Source organism: Ursus maritimus, unplaced genomic scaffold, assembly GCF_017311325.1.
Source record: "Ursus maritimus isolate PB19 unplaced genomic scaffold, ASM1731132v1 scaffold_13, whole genome shotgun sequence".
Lineage (NCBI taxonomy): Eukaryota > Metazoa > Chordata > Mammalia > Carnivora > Ursidae > Ursus > Ursus maritimus.
The window spans coordinates 61483663-61510296 of record NW_024423675.1 but is presented as its reverse complement, the minus strand read 5'-3'; the positions used below and the strand labels follow the sequence as shown (position 1 = coordinate 61510296).

General features: G+C 46.9%; 1 protein-coding gene across 1 annotated transcript in view; it reads right to left on the bottom strand.

Moving 5' to 3' along the window:
* Positions 1 to 10679: 10679 nt before the first annotated feature.
* Positions 10680 to 26634, bottom strand: part of TULP4 (TUB like protein 4) — a 191699-nt gene continuing 175744 nt past the window's right edge. Inside the window, exons 13-16 of the mRNA XM_040628010.1 lie at positions 26040 to 26133; positions 23015 to 23158; positions 17665 to 20180; positions 10680 to 15479 (exon numbers count right to left, since the gene is read on the bottom strand). Coding sequence (XP_040483944.1) covers positions 15363 to 15479; positions 17665 to 20180; positions 23015 to 23158; positions 26040 to 26133 — 2871 coding nt within the window. The 3' untranslated portion in view covers positions 10680 to 15362. The remainder of the gene's footprint in view (positions 15480 to 17664; positions 20181 to 23014; positions 23159 to 26039; positions 26134 to 26634) is intronic.

The window sequence follows — 26634 nt, the reverse complement described above, 5'->3', positions numbered from 1 at the left end:
CCTTGTCCGAGTACCTGCCACTACCCCTCACTCAGCTTCGGTTATCAATACTCTTGACATTCTTACTTCATCTGTTCCCACCATTTTGTTTTCGGGGTATTTTAAAGCAAATCCCAGATAAAACATTTCACTTTGCTACTTTACTTAGTATGTTTCTCTAGATAAGGGCTTAGCACAGAAAAGCAAACTATGCTGAGGCCACTGTGTTAGGCGCCTGTCCGCGAAGAATTGCTCCGTCTTTAGTGAGTTCAACCTCCATGGTTTTCAGGTTCTCCTTTGGGAAGCTGACCCAGTTCACTCTGCTGGTAGGACAGAGTCAAGGTGCATGAGGCATGCATGAGGCAACTACTATCATTTCCTGTATCCAGCGGGTGCTCACTAAGTGTCTGTGCTAGTTATACTTAACCACTGGAATCGTTAGGAATGGCCTTGGGAGGTCAAGCTTGCTCAGTAGCTGGTAACCCTGTAGGGTAAAAACACTTCGGCAAAGCCCCAAAGTCTTGATATTATTCTTGTTCTTCTCCTGCTGCGCTGATCACTTGGCAGAAACGAAGGAGGGCCCTTGGCACTTTTGGGAAAGGGAGTAACAGGGTGAAAGAGTTGATGCCAAATACTACCTTCAGTCAAATCCAGGCATACAGCTATACTTTCTCATTCATCCTGGAATTTTGCTGAATGAGACATTGCTACGACAAGTGGTCTCTCAGATGGGTCTTAGAGAAGCCCTATTTAGTATACTTCATATATATTGAAACCTACCATGTTTTAAGCACTGTCAAGGCACTGGGCACTCTCATGCAGTCCACGGGGTAGGCAGGACATGAACTGTTATACACTCGCCCTCAGGAATGCCTGAGTACAAGGGGAGATGTGGTCCGAAGGAATGTAACACAAAACTTGATACAGACTGGGGCGAGAGAAGGCTTTTCTGCAGGCATGGTCTTGAAGGAGCTCTGAAGGGTGAGTTGAGTTAAAGCTCCACCAGGACAGGCAGCGAGAGGAGCCTGGACAACAGCCAGTGTGGCGAGGACCTTGCAGAGAAGGACAGAATTCCGGAGCCCCGAGCAGCGGGGCAGGTGTTCACAGGCGAGGTTGGAAGAGCAGGCAGGAGCAGGTAAGTGGTTTGGTCTTTATCCTAACGCTAACGGTGAGAAGGGTAATGATGCACTTTCTCAGCACTTCACAGATGCTAACTCATCTCATCCTCAAAACTACCCTATTCGATGGGCACTGTATTGTTCTCATTCTGCAGCTGGGGAAACACACGCACAGCTGCCACATCATCTTGCCCCGAGTCACCCTGCTAGTGAGCAACACAGCCATTCAGACTGGACGTGATGCCTCTCATCACCGCGCTTGGTGGCCATGAAAGGGTGGTAAGCTGAGGAATGATACACAAACAAGTTGTTTTATTTTAAATGAAGAAAAACCACCTTAGGGGTGCCTGGCTGGCTCAGTCAGGAGAGCGTGTGACTCTTGACCTCAGGGTTGTGCGTTCGAGCCCCACGTGGGGTGTGGTGATTACTCTAAAATAATAATATCTTTTTAAAAAAAGAAAAGCACCCTGGTAGCTGGGTGGAGAGTGGCCTGGGGTAATGGAGAGCAGGAGGACCCGTTAGAAGGTTCCTGAAGAAGGCCAGGTGAGAGGCGATGGGGACTTGTACTAGGGTCGGCAGCAGCAGGTCTGGAGAGGAGGAGGAGAGATGCATGGGATGTGGGGGTGCACTGCTAGGGAAAAGGAAGGTGAGGGAGCCGTCAAGGCTGGCTTCTCGCTGGCACAGCCATGAGCCCTGCATCGGGCTCCAGTGGGAGGGAAGGGGATTCCACAGAGTCTAGCAGACAGAGAGCTGGCTGGGACCATACACTCTGTGGGGCAGGGCTGTACGCACTTCATTCGGCACTGGCTGGCCTGTCTCAACAAGCATCATGGTGGTTGGTAAGCAGTAGACACCCCTTGACTATTTGCCGAATTAATGGAAGGACAAGAGAAACATCTATGTCCTGAGCCCACCAGCTGCGTGCCTGTGGAGGAAACACCTTACCTGCCCAGGTTGAACAACCCCTGCATCGCCATCCAGGCTGCACCTGGGCTAGCTCTGCGTTCTGAAACACAACACACACAACGGAGGCGCGGGAGTCAGCTCCATGGTTACATTTGCAGGAGTCTTGAGGGTTGATTGTTAAAGTCACTATTAAACATCAAATTGCTACTTACTATGCATGTCTTTCCAACTTCTCATTCAGTGATGTCGGTTGCTTCAAATTGGCTCTGGTGGGAATATTTACACTGTGGAAATCAGTAAAAGCCATAAATCAAGAGTTTAGTTTTGTTTATTGTTTCAAGCTCTAGACTTAAGAAAGCATGGAGACCATGTTAATAACTCAGTTTAAATAGAAAAGTGTGCCAGGTCCCTTGCCATCACATTGTGAAATAGCAAAAAAAAAATCGAGGAAATTTTCTTCAAATATTTTAAAACTACTACTCAATTTAGTGAAGAAATTGCTCATGTCATTAATGTGTAAGTAAAGTTCTGACATTTCACTGGACATACATCTTTGTTGTTTCACTTCTGTCTTGCTCACAAATGTAAACGAAAGTGTCAAGCAACATTTATGTCAGAATTACACGTGTTTGCCAATCGCAACCATAGATTGGCTATAGATACAAGCGTTTGGCAAAAATCAACAAAAGCATTCTGTGAGATCAATTGGCTCCATGGAATCATAATAAAGAGTATTGCTTATTTTATTATTTGTAATTGTGTACTAAGCATCCTTCACACCATTACAGTTTGTAATTTATTACAACTTACAGGCTTATGTATGTATATTCACACATTCCGGGTTTTGTTTGTTTCTGGAGAGCTGGTTGCTAAACATTTTACCAGGATGCCATTGCATTCGACCCTTAGCTGAAAGGACTGTTCTCATAAAGAGGGTAGGGTGAAGGAGACAATAGCCAAACAACAGGATCGCTGCTTAGGCAGTGGTAGAGATAATTATGTTTACCCAGCAGCTAGGACACGGGCAGGCTGAATTACTTAAATAGAGGTACAGAGAAGTCAGAGTTCTGATAAAGCTGCCATTTCCATTTTACACTCAACACGGCTTCTACTGAGACCCGGTGTTGGTGACTGGATCAGTAGAGACTTAGATACTCAATGAATTTCTGGAAACAGGGCGCCTTTAATAGTAATGCACTGCTACGCTCTCTCAAAGTAGCCTGGCCTCCGTCCCTCCCTCCTCCAGTGGGATTCAGAATCCATTTTCCTCCTCAAGATGGTATTACTATATAATATAAAGTGGGAAAATTCTTGTTTAAATATTTCAAAAGCAAGCAGCCTGGTGACAGCGCAGCCCTGTTATGGCGGGGGGGGGAGCATGATTTCCCCGGACTAATCTCTATCAGCGAAGGGAATCATTGTTCCAACTCTGCCACAGATATTTTTGAAGCTTTCAAGAACTCACCGTGAGCACTGCAGGTGGTTTTTGTGTTCCTCAGGGGTGAACTCAGGCAGTAAAATTAAAATGGGGTTTGTGATGAAATGTTCATGTAGCTAGAGTGTAATCTACAGAGTATTTCCTCATTATCTTTCTTACATTATCTCCGGTGGCTCCTCACGTGTTTTCCCTTTACTACTGTTTCTGAAAGTGCACATAGTTCACGGTGCCTCTTCCAGTTTTGCAAACTCAAATTAGAAACTGGGGCAAGATGCATGATTTCTGGGCAGCATTTTTTACTCCTTGTGTATCTAAAAGTAGAATTAGGCAATTGTAAGCCACTCTTACTAATGTCGATTAATTCACTATTCATTAGGGATAGGTTCGTTTCATTCTCATGACAATAAAATTCAAGAAAATTAGAAACTTGCCTATTTAAACCGAGAGACTGAATATATAAATGGACTATGGCCAGACCATATATAAAAACTGACTTACAATCTATGGGAATCATCTCAGGAAGCCGGCTTGCTTGAAGTCAGACTGCTCTCTTCAGCAATGATTCAGGAAGCCAAACAATAACGTCTGTAATAATTGGCCCCAAATGGTCAGGACTACATGAACAACTAACAGCACCTCTAACATTTGTCCCTGCGTCCAATTTAGGAACGGCCCAGAAAAGCCAAATATGTACCCCTGAGCCATCACCTGGATGCCCTGCTCTGAGTTGGCTGCCTGCTGCTCCCCGGTGCCCACAGCCTCCCACAGCACACGCCCGAAGCCATTCCCTTCTTCCCTAAGAAGGCTTCCCACCTGGTCCACCTTTGAGTCTTCGCCAAAACGCAAGTGATGGTGACTGACTCCCTTGTGATGGCCAGCGCTGAAGAAATAGCCTTTGCTTGTCCTTGTAGGGTTGGTCTTTATTTCCACAAAAGTGAAAACAGAACTTCCAGATCATCTTGTGACAACCCTGACCCCTGCAACCAACATGCACACTTTGGCATCTCTCCGGTGGCACTTTTTGGGGCCCCCAGCAGCAGGCCTGTCCCAGGAAGGCCCTCCCCAGCGGCTTGGGAGCCTCCAGGAAAATGCAGTGAAGCTGGGTCCCTCTTGCATGTAGGCTGTCCCCTAGGTGGCTGCCAGCTTTTAGGGGCTCCCAAGGGACATTATTTGCTATCTGACATTTAGGTCAGATGAATATTCTCAGCCCTTGGATCTCTATTTTTGGCAACTAGAATAACGAGAAGTCTTTTTTTTTTTTTTTTTTTTTTTGGCAAGACCTTAGAAGAGACAGTTACTTTTGTAAATCACCTACCCAGCCAGTTGGGAGTTTTATTTATGACCACATTTCTATATATGAACGCCTAACCCCTGGAGGGCACAGACCTCAGCAATCCACTGTCTTCAACCCAGATGAAAGCCTGGTTGGCCGTAACTGGTTATCTACTCTAAATTGAGTGAAAGATGTTTAGGACCACCAATTAAATGGGAGGCAGAACCTCAAAGTATTAATTGGGAACAGAAGAGAATCTAGGTTAGAATGAGTCTGGCATTGCCAGTCTGTTGTTTTTAAAAGACTGTGTTTACATAAGTTAGAATTGCAAACTGAACAAGGTAAATGTTTGCATTTTGGTTGTTGGTGGTGGACAAGAGTCCATTTGTGTTGCAATCAGCTTGGCTTTGCAAGAAAGTACACCATAAAAACAAAACACAACTCTACACCTTTGCAGTTCAGCAAACATACTTCAGACTCAAGCAAGGGTCTGGTCTCTCTTACCTACTTGACCAGCAGCAGCAAAGTAGATCTTTTATTCTAGCAGAAGACGGATGCCTTAAATTTTCCATAAAATTCATAGACACACAGAAGAATTTGGAGAGCATCAGTCCAATTTCACAAAGCCTATTTCCTCCTTGGGCCATTGGTCCTATAAGACGCTCCCTTAACACAGGATTCCAAGGGCAGAAAAGTTTGGGAAACACTGCACACTATTTCTTCTCCTTGGTGGTCACTCTGCACAGAACATTAGCATATGGAAGTAAAGGAAGCCTGTTGTACTTAATCAGTGTGTGCAATTACTGCGGAAATATGGAATATGTCTTGGGAAGTAATTTAGTCCAATCTCATTTTTTAGTTAAGCAAAATGAAGCCGAGTTGAGTGGCCTGCCAAGGTTGCACACTCTTGGTGACAGACTCAGGACAGGCTGCCTGATCTCCTGGCTTTCATAGTACCCCATCCTGCCTCTCCATGCTCCCCGAGCCCTTGACTCACTCATCCATCCTGGTATTCTCACTGATCTAACACCCTTTACACACGATTTGTGGAGTATTAGCACTACTCGACGAAAGTGAGTCCCCGTGACCCAGCCTTTCCCAAGGGCTTTCCAGTCAAGCCCGGTATCAGAACTGTCTCCTCCAAAAGCACACACACATAAGCGGACTGTGTGTACAGCACTGTTTGGCAAGGAGATAAATACTTCAGAAGTTTTTAATAAAATCGAAGCCATTTCCAAGAAAAATGCCTAAATCCTGCCGGTTTGCCCCTACTCCCTTACTGGTAACTGGGTCACAGCTGAACAGTGGAGATGGCCAGGAGTGCACCGCGAACCAGGGCTGCTTTGGGAGACCAGGCCCCTGGCAGAGCACTGCCACTCCTGTGGGGAGGAGGAGGAGGAAGTCTGGAGCACTTCACCGCATAGAGCGGCCTCCAGGAGACCCCTGTGGAGGACAGTTTGGGTCCGGCCCCTCTCTCCTGCAGCTGTCTGCTGTGCCCCTGTGGGAGGTTCGGAGATCAACTCTCTCCTTCCCTTAGCAGGTGGCTGGTGTGAAAAATACTGAGGATACTGTTCTTTCTAGTTCTTCTCTTTGACCAGATCCCTTTTCAACCACTCTGTTGGTGACCTTCGTCTCCCCTAAGTCATTTTCCCCCAAGTCCAGGCAGGTCTTTCTTGCTAGCACTTCAGGTCCCCTGATGAAAAGTCAGCTCAACTGGAGAGTTTCCCTCTCTTCTTTTAACTTTGACTAAGTTTCTTTTTACTTCCTCTCAGAGGACATGATATGCAGTTCAGGGGTCTGGACAAGATGAACACGTGGTTTGAAGCATCATATCCCTCCCAGAAGACTGACCGCAAAGGATGAAGGGAGCTGAAGGCAGCCGTCCAGGACAGCGTCCAGCCCTGCCCCGGGTGCGGGTATGGCATCTGTTTTCCTGGAAGGGCAGGTTTCCACGCCAGGCACTGGCTTGCACTCACCAGGACTCAGTACTGGTTCTGTCATTTACAAAGCTCACAGGAGGCCTTTCCAAGAGGAGCTGTGGTTTGGCTGCTCTGAGATTTGCTCCTGGCTCTCTTTCAACCCTGCCTGGCTTTGAGCAAAATCACTTAGGATTTTCTACCTGGAATTTCCCCACCTCTTAACTGGGACCAAACCTTCCCACAAAGGGTTGAAGAAGAGGGAATGATGACATCACAAGGGGTACTGTATTGCTGTGGCTTGCAGACCTTGCTGTTACAATGGAGTTGGGTTGCTGGTGTCATTTTTACCTTTGCTTTACTTTGAGTTCTAGCCTTATAGCCATGCGTTCTTGTGTTGTGCCATGCAGCTAGAAGACTTTAGCTAATTAAAGTATTTTTAGCTGTATCTCCACAGTGTACTGCAAACATAAAAAAAGTACCAGACTCCATACAAAAGTCTCTTGGTATAGATCTGGCTGGTTTTTAAAAGTTATGTTTTTGAATACAAGCTTACTAGTTCTTTATTCCAGAATGATAAATCACCTTTTCCGAGTACAATCTCGAGAGGTCCACAGCATGAAAAATACAACACTAAGAACAGAGGTCACTGGGTTAGCAGAGCCAGAGCCCTGCGCTGCCGCCTCAACCCACGAGGGAGGCCAGGAGGCCGTGGAGTTTTGCCTTCACCGCTTCCAGCCACTGGCAGGCAGAATTTGCCCGGTGAGCCACAGTCCAGGAACCAAGCGGGTCGTTGGAGTGTGGTCTGGTCCAATGGTTTCCTGGGGACACGGACGTCTGGGAATAGTTTGTGGAGAAATCCGGCTGATCCCCTCAAAAAGTCTGTCGCACCCACGCTCCCTCAGTCTCCCAGGAGTTCAGCACCTGCCTGGAAGTGTGGGTGTTGGAAAAGAGAGGTTTCTGAGCTCATGCCATGGGCAGGAAGCCCTGGAAGCCGCGGGGAGACCCACTGCGGTGTCGCTGATGGAACAGAAGGCAGGCTAACCCCACACGGCCTAAGAGGTGACAGAGATCCCGAGAGCTCAATAAATTGAATGCTATGCAGCTTTTAGAGCAAATTCCCTTCCCAACTGGTTTGGGATCCAGGGTCGGCACATGAACCAAGTGGTGCTAGAAAGATTTCCACGCGGCTGGTGCAAGACTTGGTTGGGGTTGGTCATTCCAGTGTTATGAGTGCAGACGCTCTCTTCCTGTCAGAGGAATGTTTTCTCTCAAGATTTAAAGAAGTTAAACATCAGACCAGTAGGAAACCACACGCCTAGGACTTCAGGGCCTATTGCAGTCCACGCAGGTACTTGAGGGAAGCAGGACCCGGAGGACCCCGTAGGGCTCAAGCACAGAAAGAAATGAGTTCTCAGAGACAGCCCTCCCCACAGGAGTCCAGCACATGTTTGCGTCTCAAGTACCGTGATGTCTGGCCTGCTCGCCTTCTAGCTGGGGAAGGAAAACGTAACAGTGCTAGAGTCCTGGTTCCAGGAGACCGGACGTGAAAAGAACAGAGATGAATGGATTTCCCCTTTTAATGACAGGGACTGCACCCCCTACCGGGTGAAGTACAGGATTTTGATAGGCGGTTCAGAGAAGACCCTCAAGATGACACGTGGCGAGGCAGGAAACGCTGAGTTAATTTGGGAGAAGGGAGAGAACTGGAGGCCAAACGTGAAGGAGGCACGGTGCCCCTCAGTTCCCGGCGCACGAGGGGGAATGGAGTCAGCACTGGGCATCCTCTGTTTTGGAGAAGAGTGGAAAGAGAAAGCATGTCTCTCTACATCCTCATGGTTAGTGGCTGGCACAACTGAGATGGCAACCTCAGGAGTAGTTGAGATACTGCGGTGGGGCCAGCCTTTATCATCCAAGCCCCTCCATCCTGTCTGGGGGTGAGGAGCTGCAGTCCTGCCTGCCCCGAAAATGCTGCAAAACCACTGCGCTCAGAAAGGGCTCGAATACAGCGGAAGCTAAATGGCACACGGGGCATCTGAATTGCTGATTCCATCACTTTGGGACAAAGAATGTATTTCATATGGCAAATAGTGCTTTTCAAAGTATTTGGACAGCATCCTGAGAGGTTGCCGAAGTTTAACAAATTCATTAAACTAGGAATGAGTCTTGAAACTGCACTGAAGGCTCCCATGAGTTGAGGGGGGTGGCCTGGACGCCCCCTAAGGCACAGAGAACCCACTCCTTATAGAGGGAGGTGACCCAAAAGCAGGAGATCCAGAAAGAGGAAACAGAAAGGTTGAGGCAAAAGTATTTTTCACAGCTGACATCCTGTTTCCTGCTGGAGTCCTGCTTCTACACGGGGCACCTCGATTGTTCGAAGCTATCAATCTAACAGGAACTTTAAGAAACAACCCTGTTCTTCACATGGATGGCAGTCTCGTATCCTTCAGTGCGTTGAGCAGAATGTTTCCAAGATAGGCAGAGGAACAAATACACATGGACCTGCTCCTTTGTGGACCCCCCCCCCCCCAGTGACGGAGCCCAGAGCTGCATGTGCAGCTTACTGATGGCTCAATGAGGAGCATTCTCTCTCAGCCGGTGGGAGAATGAGCTCATCGCCTGATGGGTGAAGGCAGCCCACCTATGCTGCCTGCTTTTGCAGAAGACTAAGTGTCAGTAGCTCATAGCTCATCACAGGCAAGTCATCACAAAACCAGAGTAGAAGCTGGGTATAAACTAGGTCTGTTCGTTAGTTAATGTGACCCAGAAATCTTGGATTCTATTTCACAATTGGTTTTTGTCTATGGAATCCAGAAGTCATTTCAACCTTTTAACGCTTCCACTTTCTTCTGAAAAGAAGGCAAAAGACAGCCACTTTATAATGGAATTTAGAGATTTACCTGTGTGTTCTTGGAACAGCAGGACGCAATCTCCATGAAGCAGTCATTTCTCTGCAACAGGTCTTTGGGGCTAGGGTATAAGAGCTAAGCCGACCGCCTATTCTTTTAACGATGCCAGGAAAAGAACACTGAATGCAAGGATAAACATAGAATGCACCCTTTGCAAAATAAATCGAAGGGACTTACTACATTTTCTAACCAGAGCTTTAGAAATCAATCACTCTGGAGACACTGACTCATACTGAATGGCCCCAAAGCTGACATGGGGCTGCTGGAGAAGGCACTCCTACACACGGCTCCTTACAGAGACCCAAGTACAGCCGGCTGTCAGGGTTTGGGTCCCTTGTTTTTGTGAGGGGAGGGAAAGAGGGAGTTTGTTTTCAATCATGTCTCCTTGCTACGTGGTTTAAGTAATGAAGACAATGAATATTAACTTGACGCTCACAACCTTTCGTAATACAACGAAATATATTTTGATTCTTAGACATAATTCAGGTCATTTAGTGTTGTATGACTACTACTATTTAAATCACAAATTTATAGTCCTGTGATTATTTTAGGACATAATGCGTAAGAGTTGACAGTGGTTTTGGTTGTCTCCTAAAGCCTGAGCAATCGCATCTATTTTTATCTCTGAAAAAACCAGAAGGCTAGCTGTGTAAATGTGCATGTGAACTAGTGTTTACAGATGAGCATCCCACGGCCCGAGTCCCTGCCTCCCTCAGAGAGAGGTCACAGGGCACTCTAGAGCAGAGCAGGGAAGTGCACTAAGACTCATTAGGAATAGCAACAATTAACAGTTATATTAGCACTGAGAGCGGAGTTGCTCAAAACCTGGTTTTATTATTTCCTACAAAGTAACAATGAAGGTTTCAATGTATCTAACATCTCTGATCTTGTAGGTGCTATGACAGATGCATCCTGAGTTGAGTCCTCTTTAGAAAACAAGAAAAACAAAACAAACTCATCAAAAAGACAGCACAACCTCTGACCTCTGACAATGATAAGGATCCCAGGGTGTCCAGGTAGCGCTGGCAGTAACCCAGGGATTGAAGAGACAACTGGGAGGATGATGGGTCATGCCAATGGAGAGCGGTGATACCTTCTCAGAGGACTCGAGACCCATACCTGAGTTCTGCACACAAGTAATTTTTTTTTTTGATCTGCAAAATTTTATTAAGCAATAGCTGGACTTTTACAACTTCAAATCATCAAGAAAAAAATAAGGAGATTAATCCATCTCAATAATAAAGACAGAAAATAATTTGGACAAACCACGTCATTTTGAATGCAAACCATTAATGCCTTCTAGAATACCTCCCACACAATCTAATACACAAAATACATCAGAAGAGAGGCAAATAAGGGTGAGCTCGTTAGAATGCAAGTGGGAATCTCAACAGATCTTGCTTGGAAAGTAAAACAAAGCAGGATGCTGGAACTGAAAAACAAAGCAACACCGGTAGGACTGAGGCGCACACAGCAGCGTGCTATTCCCAAGGTTTGGATAAGAACATGCTGGTGGTCTGGTTTGGTCTGGGACCTGTGCACCTGCATCGTGCACTTACAGTATTAAAAAAAAAAAAAAAAAAAGGAAAGGAAAAAGAAAATACCAGTAGTAATAAACTCAGAAATCATGTCCAAATTTACAGTACCAAAATAATGCATTTATAAACAAATGCAAAAACAATACCCCTTTGGTAAATAATACAGTGCCTTTTTCAGTCAAACGCATAACCCATGCTTTTCTACAACACGAAAAAAAATTTATCTACAACAAACAACAAGATCTTAGAACCCTCCCCCTCCCCTTAAAAAGAACTTGTAAACAGAAAATATTGGTACAAGTTACAAGAAAATTGCACAAAGCCGAAGAAATGAAAACAAAATAAGCCACAACCCCTCGGAGTTTCCATCAGCCAGAGCTAAGGGATACACAGACGGTGACAAATCTGAATCGTGTGTGACGACAAAATCCCAGGAGCTCAAAGAACAGTTCTGACACATTTTGTCTCAAGTAACTTTGTTCACAACTATTGACTTGGCCAAGGGATAGATGGCCCACAGAGGGGCACAATGGGTTCCTTTCAAAAAATGTTTTCAACTTGCAGATAATGTAACACTGCAGAAGACACTCAAGAATTCACGTCAGCCTGGGCACGGACTCCTTTGTTCTTTTTTCAACCCACTCTATGGCTTGCGGGGGCAAAGGCTGACTTATTTTAGGGCTGTTCTCCAGGGTGTCCACCGCGCAGGGCCCACGCATGGGGAGGCTCCCGTGTCTTACCTGAAACGCACTGGTGCTTTCGTGTGATTTGGGAGAACAAAGACCATTCCGAAAGCATTTGTTTCTAGAGGTGAACCTGCTGGAGATGATTTTAAACGCACGGTTTACATTCACCAGATAGCTCATTAATGCCGGAAAAGAAATCTTCTCTGTAAAAAGGCAATTATTTTGAAACATACCTTCCAAGTTCGTACAGTGGAATGAGGAGATGGTCACATTTTGAGCCCTCAGGCTGTTACAGCTGGACAGGAGTTGAGAATTTTGTCCAGGCCAGGTCGTCCCTTTCATTTTACAGGGGGACAAATGGAAGCCCGAGGTCACCCTCCAGCTTTGCGGCAGGGCAGGCCTGACCCCAGGATCGAGAGGATTACAAGATGAATGTACATGTTTTTGCTTCTCCTCATGGGACACTCAACTGGGGAGCAATGGACACAGGGGACAAAGACTAACCTGCAAAATTCTGACTGACACTGCCATCGAGCCTTGACATTTTCCTGCTTCCTTGGCACCAATTTTTCTTAGGATGTACATTCAGTGGATATACTGTACACAAATCTGCCTTTGGTTTGATGAGATTAGAGTTGAAACAAATTTAAAATTGGTCTTTATATGTTAATACACTGCTTCCCTCCATAAGGGATGGATTCTTTATGTAGCTGACTGGGCTGATGTTTTTAAATTTAGAGATTCAATGAGGTATCGTAATATTCATAAGTTGCTATTAATTAACACGAAGTATTAGAGAATCCTGCCGTTTAAAGTACTGACTTTAGTAGTATTTAATAAATTGAGACTGAATGAAAACGATTTTTAAAATAAGCGACACCAGCACCATCAACTTAAAAGATACCACATTACGAGCGCCGTGGACGTGGGTGTAAGGACGAGTGGCGGGAGACTGTTTCCGCCCCTGGGCCAGAGTACAGAGCACAGAGCTGCGCAGCTGCTGCCCCTCGGGTCCGCAAACCTCCCCAGACGAGGCCTCTGTCTCCACGTGCCGAAGAGGCCTTTTGGGGAGTGAGCCCAGATTTAGAAAGTTCAATTATTTGCTACAAATACTCACTTTGTCTTCACAAATATATTTGCAGTTTTTATTCCAAGGATTTCCCCCTATATTTGCTCTTAGTAAGAAAAGTTCTAAAATGTATTTTCTCATGGTCTCTGTATCTTAAGAACCAATCCAAGAATCTGGAAAACGGACATTTACTGACAATAATGCCTTCCTTTGCTGCTCTCATTCCTCTTTTCATTTCATAGCACCTTTTATTTTTAATTAAAAAGAAAATGTTCAAAGAGGGGGCAATATCATTTTAGGATATGTCATCTCAAAGAAATCGACTCCTCTGTATATAATCAATACCAAAGAATGCAAAAAAAAAAAATTACCTTTAAAGGATAAATAGGAATTTTTTCCCAATTAGAAAAGTTACAAATTGTCCAGCAAAACACCTTCTATCATATCCTCTTTATTTCTCGCAGCAAAATATGCTGCTACCAAATAACTCATTACAAACACACTATTTTTCTAAATAAATAAAATGGGCATAACTCACCAGTACATAGTAACAAAATAATTCCTAAGAACACTATTAAAGCAAGATAAATAATCTCTTGGACAACAAAACAGGGGAACTGCATTTAAATTATTTTAGAAATAGGCCATAACCATTATTGCACAACTAATAATAAGCATTGAAACATCTTACCAAGCTACAGAAACTCCTATAAAAGAATTATATAATTCTGAATACACTGCTAAATTCTTCCTCAAAGAATTTACCCACAAAGAATCAGGTTGAATATTTTAAAATAAAAGATGGAAAACTCGGATGTTAGTTGAGAGATGTCCTCACCTGTGTTTCTTCAGGGTTTGGAGAGAATGGTGAGTGATCTCATCTTGCTGTGGGGAAGGAATGGGCCAGTTTCTTTTCTAGTTTTTAAACCAAAACAAGGAATGTAAAAATACATACTTTCAAGACTTTTCTACAGTGTCTTTCGTTTGTCTGCTCCAAACAAAGTCCAAGTTGAGGGCGCTCTGCCAGCAGACAGTTCCTGCGCTCCTGCCCCAAACATCACAGACAGTCCCTGCGCTCCTGCCCCAAACATCACAGGTCTGAGCAACTGACAACAGCACACTGGGTTTTGTTATCAGGGCTGAATGTTGCCCAAAGTGTCCCCTAAGGAGGAGGAGGATGGAGGGAAAAGACAATCTCGGGGGATTTCTGGTTTTTTTCTTTTTTGTAATTAACCAGCTAAGTACTATATAATAGTGTGTTCCCAGTGGTTTATCTCCTCAGTAAACTGTACAGTTAATAGAGAACTTTTTTTTCTCCTAGATACAATTGTGGGACTTTTTTCAAAGAGATGACTCTACCTCTATCTTTTAATACCCTGGCAAATGTTTACAATTTTGTTACATTTCTGAACTATTAGAAAACACCTCTAATCAACTGAATTTTAATGTGGCTGAGAAGAAAGGCGTGCTTTCAAATTACTATCCTCAGCATTTTTAGAAAGTGTGGCACACTTTTCTACTGGGAAGGAGAATGCCTTCTGCCACACTTTCCAGATTAAACAGAAGGGGGGAGGGGACAAAGGTTGCTTTTCAGCAAGTGAGTGCCTAGTGACTGCCCAGGGCACTAGGTGACAAGGTCGCTACCCGACCACATGCCAGGATCTCTCCATTTTGTCTCTCACCTTCTCCCGAAGACAGACCTCACTGACCTATGGAATTCTAGCATGTTCTAGAACTGGCGGGGTCTTCAGAGCGAACACCCTCCAGAGAGGCGCAGAGCCCCTGTACTATCTCAGTCACACTGTGCACGCCACCCACGTGTCCATGTGCAGGAGCTCCTTCCTCCCGCATCAGCACGAGCAAACTGTATTTACACCTGCTAAGAGCACCTGGACACAGCCTGCTTCTCCGGGTCAAGCACAGCGCAGCTGCCGTAACACCTTCACGAACCAAGCCACTCTGGGGAAGTAACAGGCCGTGTGTGAGTTCAATGTCCCCCCTAAAAGAACCTGTACCGTCAGGACTTTTGGTTGTCTTTTGAGAAAGTTTTTTGTTTTCACTCTAGTGGTTATGAGAAGGGGGAGTAATAAAGCTAGATGTGTGGAGAACGGAAAGAATGCACACTCCCTGGTCTAAAAGAACAGCAGGCGGGATGGCAGTCTGCCTTCCTTCGGAAGGGCCCCTTGTCCTGGCAGCTGACAGAAGCAGCGCAGTAGGGCATTTCCGCAGCAACCGTGTTTCCTAAAAGAACACCAGGTGCCTCGCACCCTCTGCTTCCAAATACTACCCTTCTGTATTCTCTTTTTGTTTAAAAAGAAAGAAGAAAGAGAAACAATAAGGATTATAAAAGCCCAAACAAACGACAACAATTAAAGGTCAGTCCCCTCTCCTGGGCCTGAGGGATTCTTCCAGTTTTGCTCTTGTCTTCTGGTCCCCAGGCACCTGGGGCCCCGGGCGACTCCTTGAGCAGTGCGAGGAGACCTCTCTGAGAAGGCTCCTTTGCCTCTCTCTCCGCCCCAGACCAGTCTTTTCACTTCAGGCGCTGAGTCACGTTGGCCAGGGCAACCGCAAAGGCCTGCACAGCTGAGAAGGGGTACTGGAAGTCCAGAATGTACGCATTGCCATCAATCCTTCCAAACTGCATCACCTGGGGTGGGGGTGGAATGGGCAGAGAAGCAAAGGCATGAAAAGAACACAAGGTGGGAAACACAACCACGTCTGAGTGGCTCCTGAGGAAAGGGCACAGCCCCATCCAGGAGACAGGTCTGCCAACCAAGGTGACTCTGATCAAGCTGCTTCTTCTTCTATTTTTTTTTTTTTTAAGATTTTATTTATTGGGGCGCCTGGGTGGCACAGCGGTTAAGCGTCTGCCTTCGGCTCAGGGCGTGATCCTGGCGTTATGGGATCGAGCCCCACATCAGGCTCCTCCGCTATGAGCCTGCTTCTTCCTCTCCCACTCCCCCTGCTTGTGTTCCCTCTCTCGCTGGCTGTCTCTATCTCTGTCAAATAAATAAAATCTTTGAAAAAAAAAGATTTTATTTATTTATTTGACACAGTGAGAGACAGCCAGCGAAAGAGGGAACACAAGCAGGGAACACAAGCAGGGGGAGGAGAGGAAGAAGCAGGCTCCAAGCAGAGCAGGGAGCCGGACGTGGGGCTTGATCCCAGGACTCCAGGATCACGCCCTGAGCTGAAGGCCGACGCTTAACGATTGAGCCACCCAGGCGCCCCTGATCAAGCTTCTTGATCTAACTATGAGTTGGTCAGAAATAAAGAGGGGGAGGGAACATGTGAAACATGCAGTGGGAAGATAATGAGCAAAAATTCAGAGCATGGAAAGCTCCACGGATCAAATAAAGTGGTCTCCTCACCAAGGAAACAGAAAGGAGAATGAAAAAATCTAAGAAAGAATCTATAGGCTAATAAAGGGTTAGGAGACACAACGGTCACGGTCAGATGTCCCGGCTCAGGGAGGCATAAAAACACAGTCCGCCTCCCTCCCCCTGCCCCCTTGCTCCATCTCTTGAGCTTGCCTTTGTCATTTCAGTACTTCTGTGACCACATTATACCACCATATAACATGGTATATATATTTATTAGTTTATGGTCTTTCCTCCATTTTTAGTAAATTCCATGAGGACAGGGACTTTCTCTATTTTCCTCAGGGCTCTAGTTTCAGCACTTGGAGAAAGGTTGGCAAACTCTGTGAAGGGCTGATGATAAATGTTTTAGGCTTTGTAGGTCACAGGGTCTTTGCCACAACTCTAACCCCGTTGTAGGACAAAAGCAGCCTTAGCCAATATTTAAGGGGATGGACATGGCTGTGTTCCAATAAAGGTTTATAAAAAGAGGCAGCAGGTCAGACTGGTCCGTGGGTCACCATCTGCCGACTCCTGGCTCAGAGGATTGCCAGGCATACAGCAGGTGCTCAATAAATATTTGTGAGTGAATTAATGAAAGTGAGACTTAAATATGCGAGGTGAAGGGAATTCCCAGGATGGTGAAGAGGTGTGTTCCCAGAATGACAGCTACGCAGCAGGGTTAGAGCTACTATTTCAGGTTGTAGGAGGAAGAAGTGACAAATCACCCAGTGCCTAATGTACCAGGAGGGGATTTACATTATGCCAGAGAATCGGGGAATGACGTAGTCATAAATACACAGAAATAAGCAAACAAACACTGGCTAATTATTATGTCTAGGGAAAGAAAAACTATATAATAAAAAAGGAAATATTAACCATAATCTGTGGCTCAGTTATAAATCATATATATTGGCATAATGGGATAATCAATGACTACGTAAAGTAAGAAAAGGGGGGAGTTCACATGTGAGTATGTATGGCAGTGGGGGTGAAGAAAATAAACCCTCCTATTCCTCAGGAAGAAGTCAACACATGATGTGAAAAACTGAAAAATCAATCAACAGAAGTGGGAAGACATTCGTTACAGATATATTGTCAAACCCCCGGAAAAACAGAGCTGAAGGAACATGTCTGGGAGAGCAGGGATTGGGAGTGGGCTGGGGGCTGGGCAGGGAGGGGCCTGCTAGTTTTCCTCCTGCATCTCGCAGAATCATCCGACTTTGAAGAATCAGTACGTATTGCTTTGATGATCAGTAAATAGAAGTGAGCAACGGGCACGCTGTAAATGACAACCGCGATCCGCTCCACTTAAGAGACAGCAGTGGTTTTCCATTTCTCATTGGGCTCCCAGCAGGCCAAAGCACGGATTTCCTTCACCAGGTTTTTACCCTTCCCTCCACTCCCCCCACCACCAACCAGTCAAGACCAGACAGAGAGATTCTGGCCATGCCCCGGGACATGTTTTCTTACCTGCCGCCCCTCCAGCTCGATCTGGAAGTTCTTGGCCGACTCCTGGGTCACCCGCCCCCCGAAGTCCAACTGGTACACCTGGGTGGCTTCATTCCACAGAGGCTGCTTGTTGGCCATGACATACACGAAGCCCTGGCTGCCCAACCGCCCATCCTCCTTCTCACTGGCTTTCCGGCACTTGAACTCTTCCAGCTCGCTGGCCGTCCTCAGGCTCCGCTTGCTCTTCCAGCCTTTCTTGCTTCCCTGGCTCTGGTTCATCAGCTCGTCCCCACTGATGAAAAGCTCGGGCTCGCTCTCGGAGCTGTCCTGGAACTCATTCGTCTTGTTCAATTTCTTTGACTTCAGCTGGTCTTTCTGACTCTTCACTTTCTTCTTCTCTCTCCCCAGGCGGGGGCTGGAGATCAGGGAATTAAAGTCACTCAAAGTCCGCGCCTCCTTCTTCACTTTGCCCTCCGTGATGGCCTGAACGTTTCCTTCTTCTGCTCGGCTGTCCAGGCGCTTCCGGTTCTTCTTTCCGAACTTCTCTGTCCGCTGGGGGACTGGGCTTTCCGTCAGGGAGAGGACTTCTTGGAAGTTGTCTGTGGTCTCTACCATCACCTCAGTACCTAAGTGGCTTTGGAGGTCGGTGGGCGGTGGGGACACCAGGGGCTTCTCTACCACCAGGTGTGCCTTGGGGGGCAGAGTGCCCTGGGGGTTTTGCACAGGCGGGCAAGGGCTGTAGGAATTCCAGGGGTGCAAGGCGATAGGTGGCAGCTGTAAACTCGAGCAGGTGCTGCTTCCTGGATACATGGGGGGCAGGGTGCAGTAGGAGAGGCTGGGTGGGTAAGCTGGCTGCAGAACCACGGTGGACTCCTGCGGTGCAAACGGTGTGGGGGACAGGGCATCTTTTGGGGAGCAGGGAGTCTGCACTCCCGGCAAAGGGGGTGTGTTATAGCTTCCTGGATACGGCATTCCCATCCCATAGCCTGTTTGGAAAGTGGCAGTAGGACTGGTGGGAGACTTCGGGGAGACAAAGGGCACTCGGGACACATCCAGGTGCTGGCTCTGACCTACTATAAGAGGGGGCAATTTCAGAGGATTGGGCACTGCAGTCTGTGCTGTCCTTTCCTGAGGAATCCAAATGTCCTCCCCCAGCACAGGGTCCCACTGGTAAGGGGGTGGCCGTTTCACGGCCACAGCAGCTTCGGTCAGCGCGGGGTGCCTCAGGGGCTTCTCCACCTGACAGTGCTGGGCCAGCGCCTCGTCCTCGGTGAAGGCCGAGTTAACGTAGTCCGCACGGTCGCGGGCGCCGTCGGGTGGGCTCAGGAGGCTGTAGGACGACTGGGAGGTCAGGGGGGAGGTGCTGGCAGCGTGCGCCAGGCCCGAGCCTGGCTGCGCGCCCCCCACACCCCCGCCCGGCTCGGGCCGCCCCACCGCGCCCCCGCCGCTGCACTGGCTGCAAGTGTACAGGGCCGGAGGGGGCCGCGCTGGGAACTGCGCCGCGCCCTTGGGCTTGGGCGGGTGGGGCGGCGGGGCCCGCGGGGGCTCAGCCAGCTGCGCCGCCTTGAGCGCCACCTCGCGGTTGTTCCTGCGCAGCGTGGCGTGGATGAGACTGTCTGGCCTCTGGGCTGCGCCCCGGCCGGGCATCAGCGGGCCGGCTATTTCGGGGTATGGGGGTGGGTCTCCCGTCGGGATGGAGTAGCGGGGGACCGTCAGGCGATTCAGGGTCGCACTGGTGCAGGGCTGGGGGACCTTTTTCTCGGTGGCGGTGAGCCTCAGGGTGGCCGAACTGCCCGGGCCGGGGAGGGTGTAGGTGTTCTGTGAGCAGAGCATCCGCGTCCGAGGCCGGCACACCTCCTCCACGTTGCCGCTGCTGTCAAAGGTGGTGATCCTCTCATAGCCCAGGGGCGTCTGGTAATGTGCCGCTGTGGGGTATAGCGAGAAGTCGCCCTTCTTCAGGCACGTGTCCACCGGGGGCTGCGGGGGCGGCAGCGGGGGCGGGGGCGCTGCCGTGGTGGGGGCAGCGGGGATGGTTCCCGGGTAGGGGGGTGGGGGATTCATCTTTGCCACCTGGACCTCCTGTGGGGCACTGAACACCACTGCGTCCCCTTCGGCAGCCAGCTGTGCCACTGGCCGCAGGGCCTTGGTGGACTTCTGCAGGTGGTCATGGTCTCGGTCTCCATGGTCCACCACCGACAGCTGGATCGCCCCCTGTGCTGGCGGCGGCAGGGACAGCTGAGCAGGGTTTGGGATGATGCGGCCCATCTCCACACCTCCGAAGATCACCTGTCCAGGGTTGGAGTAGCGGTTGGAGACTGGGTATTGGGTGGCACTCTCACTTCCGTGCTCAGAGGTCCCCACTGCCGTGGTCTGATTGGTCAGGACGTCCAGCTGCACATTCTGATTGGCAAGCAGGGACTGCACCAAGCCTATGCTCTGAGTGGGGGACATGGCCTGCGCGGAGCTGTGGATGGGTGCGATGGGGATGTTCACGGTGCAAGGTGGGTTGTTCTCAGGCACACCAGATGCTCCCGTCACTGGAAGGAAAAGAGAAAAATGAACTGCTTACAAAACAGTGCCCTGAAACTGGGTCAGAATAGGTGATACAATAAAAAATGCAATTGTTATAGATGGAGATGTGTTTGCTGGGGAAAGCTAGACCTTTCACACAAGTTTATACAAAGTTTCCCTAAGGCTTCTGGAAGGACACAGGCAAAGCTTTTCAATGAATATACTTTTGAACCTTCTGAGTTTGGTACCTAGATGGTACCATGGCACATACTTAGCTGGTTTTGTCTTTTTTTTTTTTTTTTTTTTAATAATACTTCACTGTTTAAAGATGCTCTTTACTCATGAATTCATAAAACGGCCCGCTCTTTCATGCAAGAAGAGAGCCATGTATGGTACAGCATGACACTCCACTGAGCACTCATAAGGCCCAGGGTCTGAGTAGGGTTATTCACAATTATGGATTGGTTAATATGGGAAGTATTATGCAGCAGATATGTATGTAAAATTTGTACATAATTAAGTTTCTATAAATAAAACCATGTAAAATGTAGTAGAGATACCAATGAAAAGAATCTTCTAGCAAATAAGCATTATTAGGGAAGGATCAGTTCCTAATTTATCTGCTTTTCAGCATTTCAAACAATATGTAAGGTACAGCCCCTCCTCTGTAAAACCCTGTAAGTATAACCTATTTGTACGAAGAGGGAATTTAATGAAGCAAGAATCTGAACAATGATCTACAGACCACAGGCAGGGGCTCAGAACCACTGTCTTAGACTGCCCTGTTTAAAAGTACCATTGAGCACTGGCAAGTTTGCTTATTTGGGCCTTTAAGTGCTATGTGGCAACTAGTATATGAGCAGGAAACAGGATTTAACCAGCTAATTGTAAAGGCTGTCTGACCTTTTATCAGAACCACAGAATGAAGGCAGCTAGTTCATCAAAAGCTAAGTCCGGGGCGCCTGGGTGGCTCAGTGGGTTGAGCGTCTGCCTTTGGCTCAGGTCACGATCCCAGGGTCCTGGGATTGACCCCATGGCTGCCCTGCTCAGCAGGGAATCTGCCTCTCCCTCTCCCTCTGCCTGCTGCACCCCACTCATGCTCTCTCTCTCAAATAAATACATAAATCTTTTAAAAAAAGTTAAGCCCACCCTTGGTTCCAGACACAGACTACCCCCTTCCCTGGGGCCCTCTAGTGTGAGATGTAACTATCTCCTGGCTGCATGAATCTGGGTCCTGTCTCAAGTGTTTTATTATTCCTGCTCAGATCCCTCCTCCAGATGTTCACCCATCGGCACAGAGTACTGAGGGCAGGTGTCTTCCCTGCTAAAGAGAAGAGTCTGTCACCAGCATTAAGTGCAAGCCCTGAGACAAAATTCTCCCCCCTCTGACCGGGAAGGCTAGCCAGAAACAGCAGCAGCAAAGGCTGAGCATTAGGGGGAGCTGTATTAGTCACATTCTGGGAGCACGGGGAGGGCGTTATTTTGAAAGTGTAAAAGATACTTCTAAATCCAAGATTCTGAAATTGCAGGGGATGTACTATAAAGCTCAAGTGCGTGAGGCTTCACCAAACGGCAGGTTTATGTGGTTGCAAAACCTTGCCCATTAGGACTTCAATAGTCTAGAACACCTGCTCCACCTGTGAGGAAAGCTATAACCATCAGAAAACCAAGGACGGCTACTGTCAGAAAGTACTGTACAAATAATTTTACAGGCAAAAACCTGTGAAGAAGGTAAACAACTGGGCTAAGAGAAGGTAAACAACTGTCCCCCCGCCCCGAAGTTCAGAGCCTGCGCTGGTCCACGTGTCCTTCCCTGTCCCACGGCGAGGATCATAGCCCCTCTGTTCCAGAACCACCAGATACAGGAGAAGTCAGTGGCCCATGTAGGATTCCTCTTTCAGAACCCTTTTTGGTTCTAAGTAGAGAAGTCTTCATATTTATAAAATTACAGGTAAGTATTTTTGAGAAGTTACATGGAAATAACCAGCAGACTACTTAGAAATCATTCTACTCTGTTAATCAAAATAGGGTCCCTTCTCCCGTAGAAAACATTTAAATTAATTTAAGAAGCTATAGATACTTGAAAATCTGGAAACTGGGATTTTAAAAGCTTGTGCCATGGGGCACCTGGGTGGCACAGCGGTTAAGCGTCTGCCTTCGGCTCAGGGCGTGATCCCGGCGTTATGGGATCGAGCCCCACATCAGGCTCCTCCGCTATGAGCCTGCTTCTTCCTCTCCCACTCCCCCTGCTTGTGTTCCCTCTCTCGCTGGCTGTCTCTATCTCTGTCGAATAAATAAATAAAATCTTTAAAATAAAAAAAAAAAGCTTGTGCCAGAATTCACCTTTAACTCAGACCAGGCTTCTGTACACTGAGCTGTGCGTTGTACCCTGGGAGAGAGATGTCTGAACGTAAAGGCTTTCTGTCTTGGAGATGGGGCGGGTTTGAGACACTGGGCTCTGTGGGCGCCACAGGACCACGGGAGTGATGCCGCTCTCTAAACAGGGGCTGAAAGGATGAGGGCTAGCCTAGGGCCAATGACAGCCAGTTTCAGTTCTGATTTTGTGGAGTTCTCATCAGTCTTGTTAACTTCTCTAACTGGGCACATGACTAAGGACCACTGTGAAGATAAAACTAGATGGTAGAATGCTCTGTGGACATGAGGTGTCATGGTCACCTTCATCATCCTTGCTCTGGTAGCTCCCCTCTTCCCCAAACCAGTGACAGTACGACCTTTCACCACACCCACCAACTGAGGAAGTTGTACCTTTTCCAAACCCGAGGCAGCAGGCACGGACTGACGTGCTGTAATTCTCCATTACTTACCACTCTGTCCCCGTCACGATCCCCTAAGAACACACCTGGTAAGTCATCTTCATCTTCACTGAAAACATTTGGGTTGAAGACGGGTAAGTTAACATAGTCCATGGAAATCTTCCGAACCTCCGGGAGATAGATGGTCATCTGCCGCGGCTGGAGATGCAGGAGGCTGGTTTTATAGATTACTGGGCGGAAGGAGGAAAGCACTGTTAACAGAGACGTGCACAAGGACAGCCAAGGCGCCAGCAAGTCACAGGAAGAAAAATGGGGCCGTGGTGTCCCTGCCACCAAAAGGCAGGGGAAAGTCTGACAGCAGCCCTTCGTCTCCCTCCCACACACCACTGGCCACCCCAGCCATGCTTTGGATTCCCTAACAGCAAATTCTCTGTCTAGCCCAAACACTTGGCTAAGCGGTGTGTCTACAGAACCACATATTTCAAATGTCAAAAACCTGTCCTAGACTTAACATGCTTTTCTGGAATGAGCTGGGATAGGATAAATATGTTTTTTTAAAGCCTCATTTGTGATCAGAATTCTAATTTAGTTAAAATAGTTGTGATAAGCAGACTGCCAAGCTCAGGGGGGATCTCAGGCAACCCAGGAGACAGGGGTGACAGGGGTCAGGTCAGAATAAAACACTGCCCTTACTCAGGACTGGATTCTTGTCTTCCTGACTTTCAACTTCAACTTCATGACTGGGACAGAGATTTAGAGAACTTCCATACCATTTCTTTACATGCTAAGGTTTTATTTGATCCATAGGGACATTTAAGACAATGCCTGGATGGCAACTCAAATACTTAGAGGAGACAAAATTAGTTAAAAACGAAGAATCTGAATTTAGGTTTCACAGTAGGTTAAAGTCAGGATCAACTTTGTTTTATGCTTAATGCTCTTTCTTGTGAGGTAAGTAGAAGTTCTTGAATTATTACTGTTACTCTCATTTTTTGGTTAGGACAGCTCCGTCTCCATAGCTGTCCCCACTTAACACCCAGTGGCTGACCGGCTCTCACTCCTGAGGCCCAGTAAGCCTTCTCTGATGAAATGCCTCTGTCAGGCTAGCGCTTGGGCTGGTTTTGGCAAAGATGACTTTTCCAATAAGACTCAGGCCTTATTCATGTGTTCATCTCTCTTGCCCACAAAAGAGAATGTGAATTTTGGCTTAAAAATTCTGGATGGTTCTCTACAGCTTAAAAATTAATGCATTAAAGTGCTATTCTTTGTTGTTCAGATTGATAAAAGAGATAAAATTTAAAATCTCAGGAGGGATTAAAAAAATAACATCAGTTGCCTCCAGGGGAAAAAAAAAAGGTGGCCAGAGGTGACGATCAGAGAGAGTTTTACTGTATACTGCTTCAAATCTTTTGAATTTGTAATTTATTCTTTATTTTTTTAAATTGAGAAAGCAAAAAGTCAAAAATAAAATTTCATGGGCTAGAGAATTCTAATTGAAAGAAACAAATTATCCGATATAAAATATATGCAACAGTACTCACTTTTAAAATCCATTAGAGTGCCCAAGATTATTTAATAGGGCGTCATGTAACTTACACGTCTTCTAGAATCCAAGAGATAGGATCAAGTGGAAAATTCTCTTAGCTTGACAGATGAATAGTAATAGCTAAAACCTCTTTTTTTTAAATGGTCTGTGATCAGGACAATGATTTCACTGCAGTCCTACAGAAAGCTTTTATCCTGGGCACTTGAACTCCTCACACTGGAGCACCATGTACCTTGAGGGCACTTACAAGTTCTCCCGTCTCAAGGTCCTTGCTGACTTATGTGTGGATCTATTTAATATCCAGAAGGAAAAGATGCATTAGAACTTCATTCCTCTTTTCAGTGTGAACTGTAGGCAGATGGCTCAGTTCTCAACCACGGATGGGGCAACAGGACACTCCGAGTGCGGTTGCTAGAATCCACGTGTGCGTCAGCAGGGCACGGCTGCTTTACTGAAGAACACACTTCCCTAGTCGTCAGGGCCTTCCCAGGGGTTGAAAGTATTATGAGAGATTTCTCTGCACTATGTGCAGGAACAGCCTATTGTTATTTTCTAAGTCAGTTTTATGTTTTACTTTTATTCTTCTTTTTCTTTGAGTTGAGAAACCTCAAAATGAAACATCCAAACGCGGCACAATAGGCCTCTGAAGACGCATGCACGGCATAGGTCTTTTTAACATCTGCTTTGCAAAAATTATTTACCTGAAAGGATCTAACCGTGTCTGAATCAACTCCAGCAGGCAGATGCAGAATTTTCCAAAAACCATTTTTAGTAGGTTACGCAGAGCCGTTCAAGATGGGACCCCCACCCACAGGCAAGCCCGGCCTTCCAGCGAGAGGTGTGCGTGCCAAATGATGAGGCAATCTAGTAAGGCTAGGGGGCAGCGCGTGTCCGCAGCCCACCTGGGGATGTGCTTATTGGCATGAAGCTGCTCTGAAAAGGACCTTCTGTCACTTCATTCCTTCACTGTCCCCGGGGAAACATGACACGTTAGTACTACTCATTTGATCAGAAGTACAGAAAGAACGCAAATGCTGGGTTCTAGCCCAGCTTTTACTCCCTTGGTTGTTTTCCTCGGTGTCTTAAACTTCTGACGGAGAGGGTATTTATCTGGGACTCTAGGTGCAATCTATAAGGATCTGCCCCACAGAGCTGTACTAACAGTCAACCAGCCCCTTACAGTCTTTAACGCTTTCTCTTCAACTTCCTGCTGACGCAAGAACCTAAAGACCCTGGTAAAATCTGCCCACAGCAAAAGGCCAGAAGTTACAATAATCAGAAACCTATCAAATCTCTGTTAGAGACTGCAGCTGGCTCTGTCTTTTCATAAGTCAGGACTTACATAAAAAAAAAAAAAAAAGAAGAAGAAAAAAAGAAAGCTCTGCTGGCAAAAAACCAATCTGAGTAGTCATTCTGATTTTTGCAAAATCACAGTGGGTAGAGTCAAGGTTTGGAGGTAAATAAAGTACATGCTAATCTTTTGGTGCCATAAGAGCTCATCTGAATTGTCTTTGTAGTCTCAGTTCCAAAGGGAGAGCAGGCAGAGAAGAGGACGTGGTTTTTACCTGCACCGAGGTTGGTTGGCAGGAAAGCAGCCAAGCCCACAATCTTAAACTTGGTTCCCCAGATATTAGACGTGACCTGAGCAAGATAGTTGTGCTGTGGGGAGGAAAAAAAGGAAAAGAAGAATCACAATCTATTTTCCTATTTTCTATCGAGCACTTAGGAACTAAGAATGTTAACACTTCTGCTTAAAAAAGTCACAGGTGGGCAGTGCTGGAAATACTCATTCTCTGTATCGTTTGACCCTTTCTAAGACCAAAAGCTAACGAGAACATGTCAAGCACGTGTTTCTGGATGGTGGCTCACTGAGCCGAGATTCACAGGTGGGGGGTGAGGAGCAGATGGGTTCCAGTGTGTCCACATGTGCGTCGGTTAAAAAGGCCACCAAGGTGCTCTGGGTGCGTTTTCCTTCACCTCTCCTTTCTCTCCAGTCACTGAACTAGAGAGGGTATACCTAGCTCTGAATCCATTTCTATACTCGCTATTTCTCCTGGAAACACCAGTTGCACTGATACTGGTGTGTCCCCAAACTAGCCGATTATCTGTTTCCTCATTCAATTCAACCAAAAACATTGTAAAAAATTATCAGTATGCTTA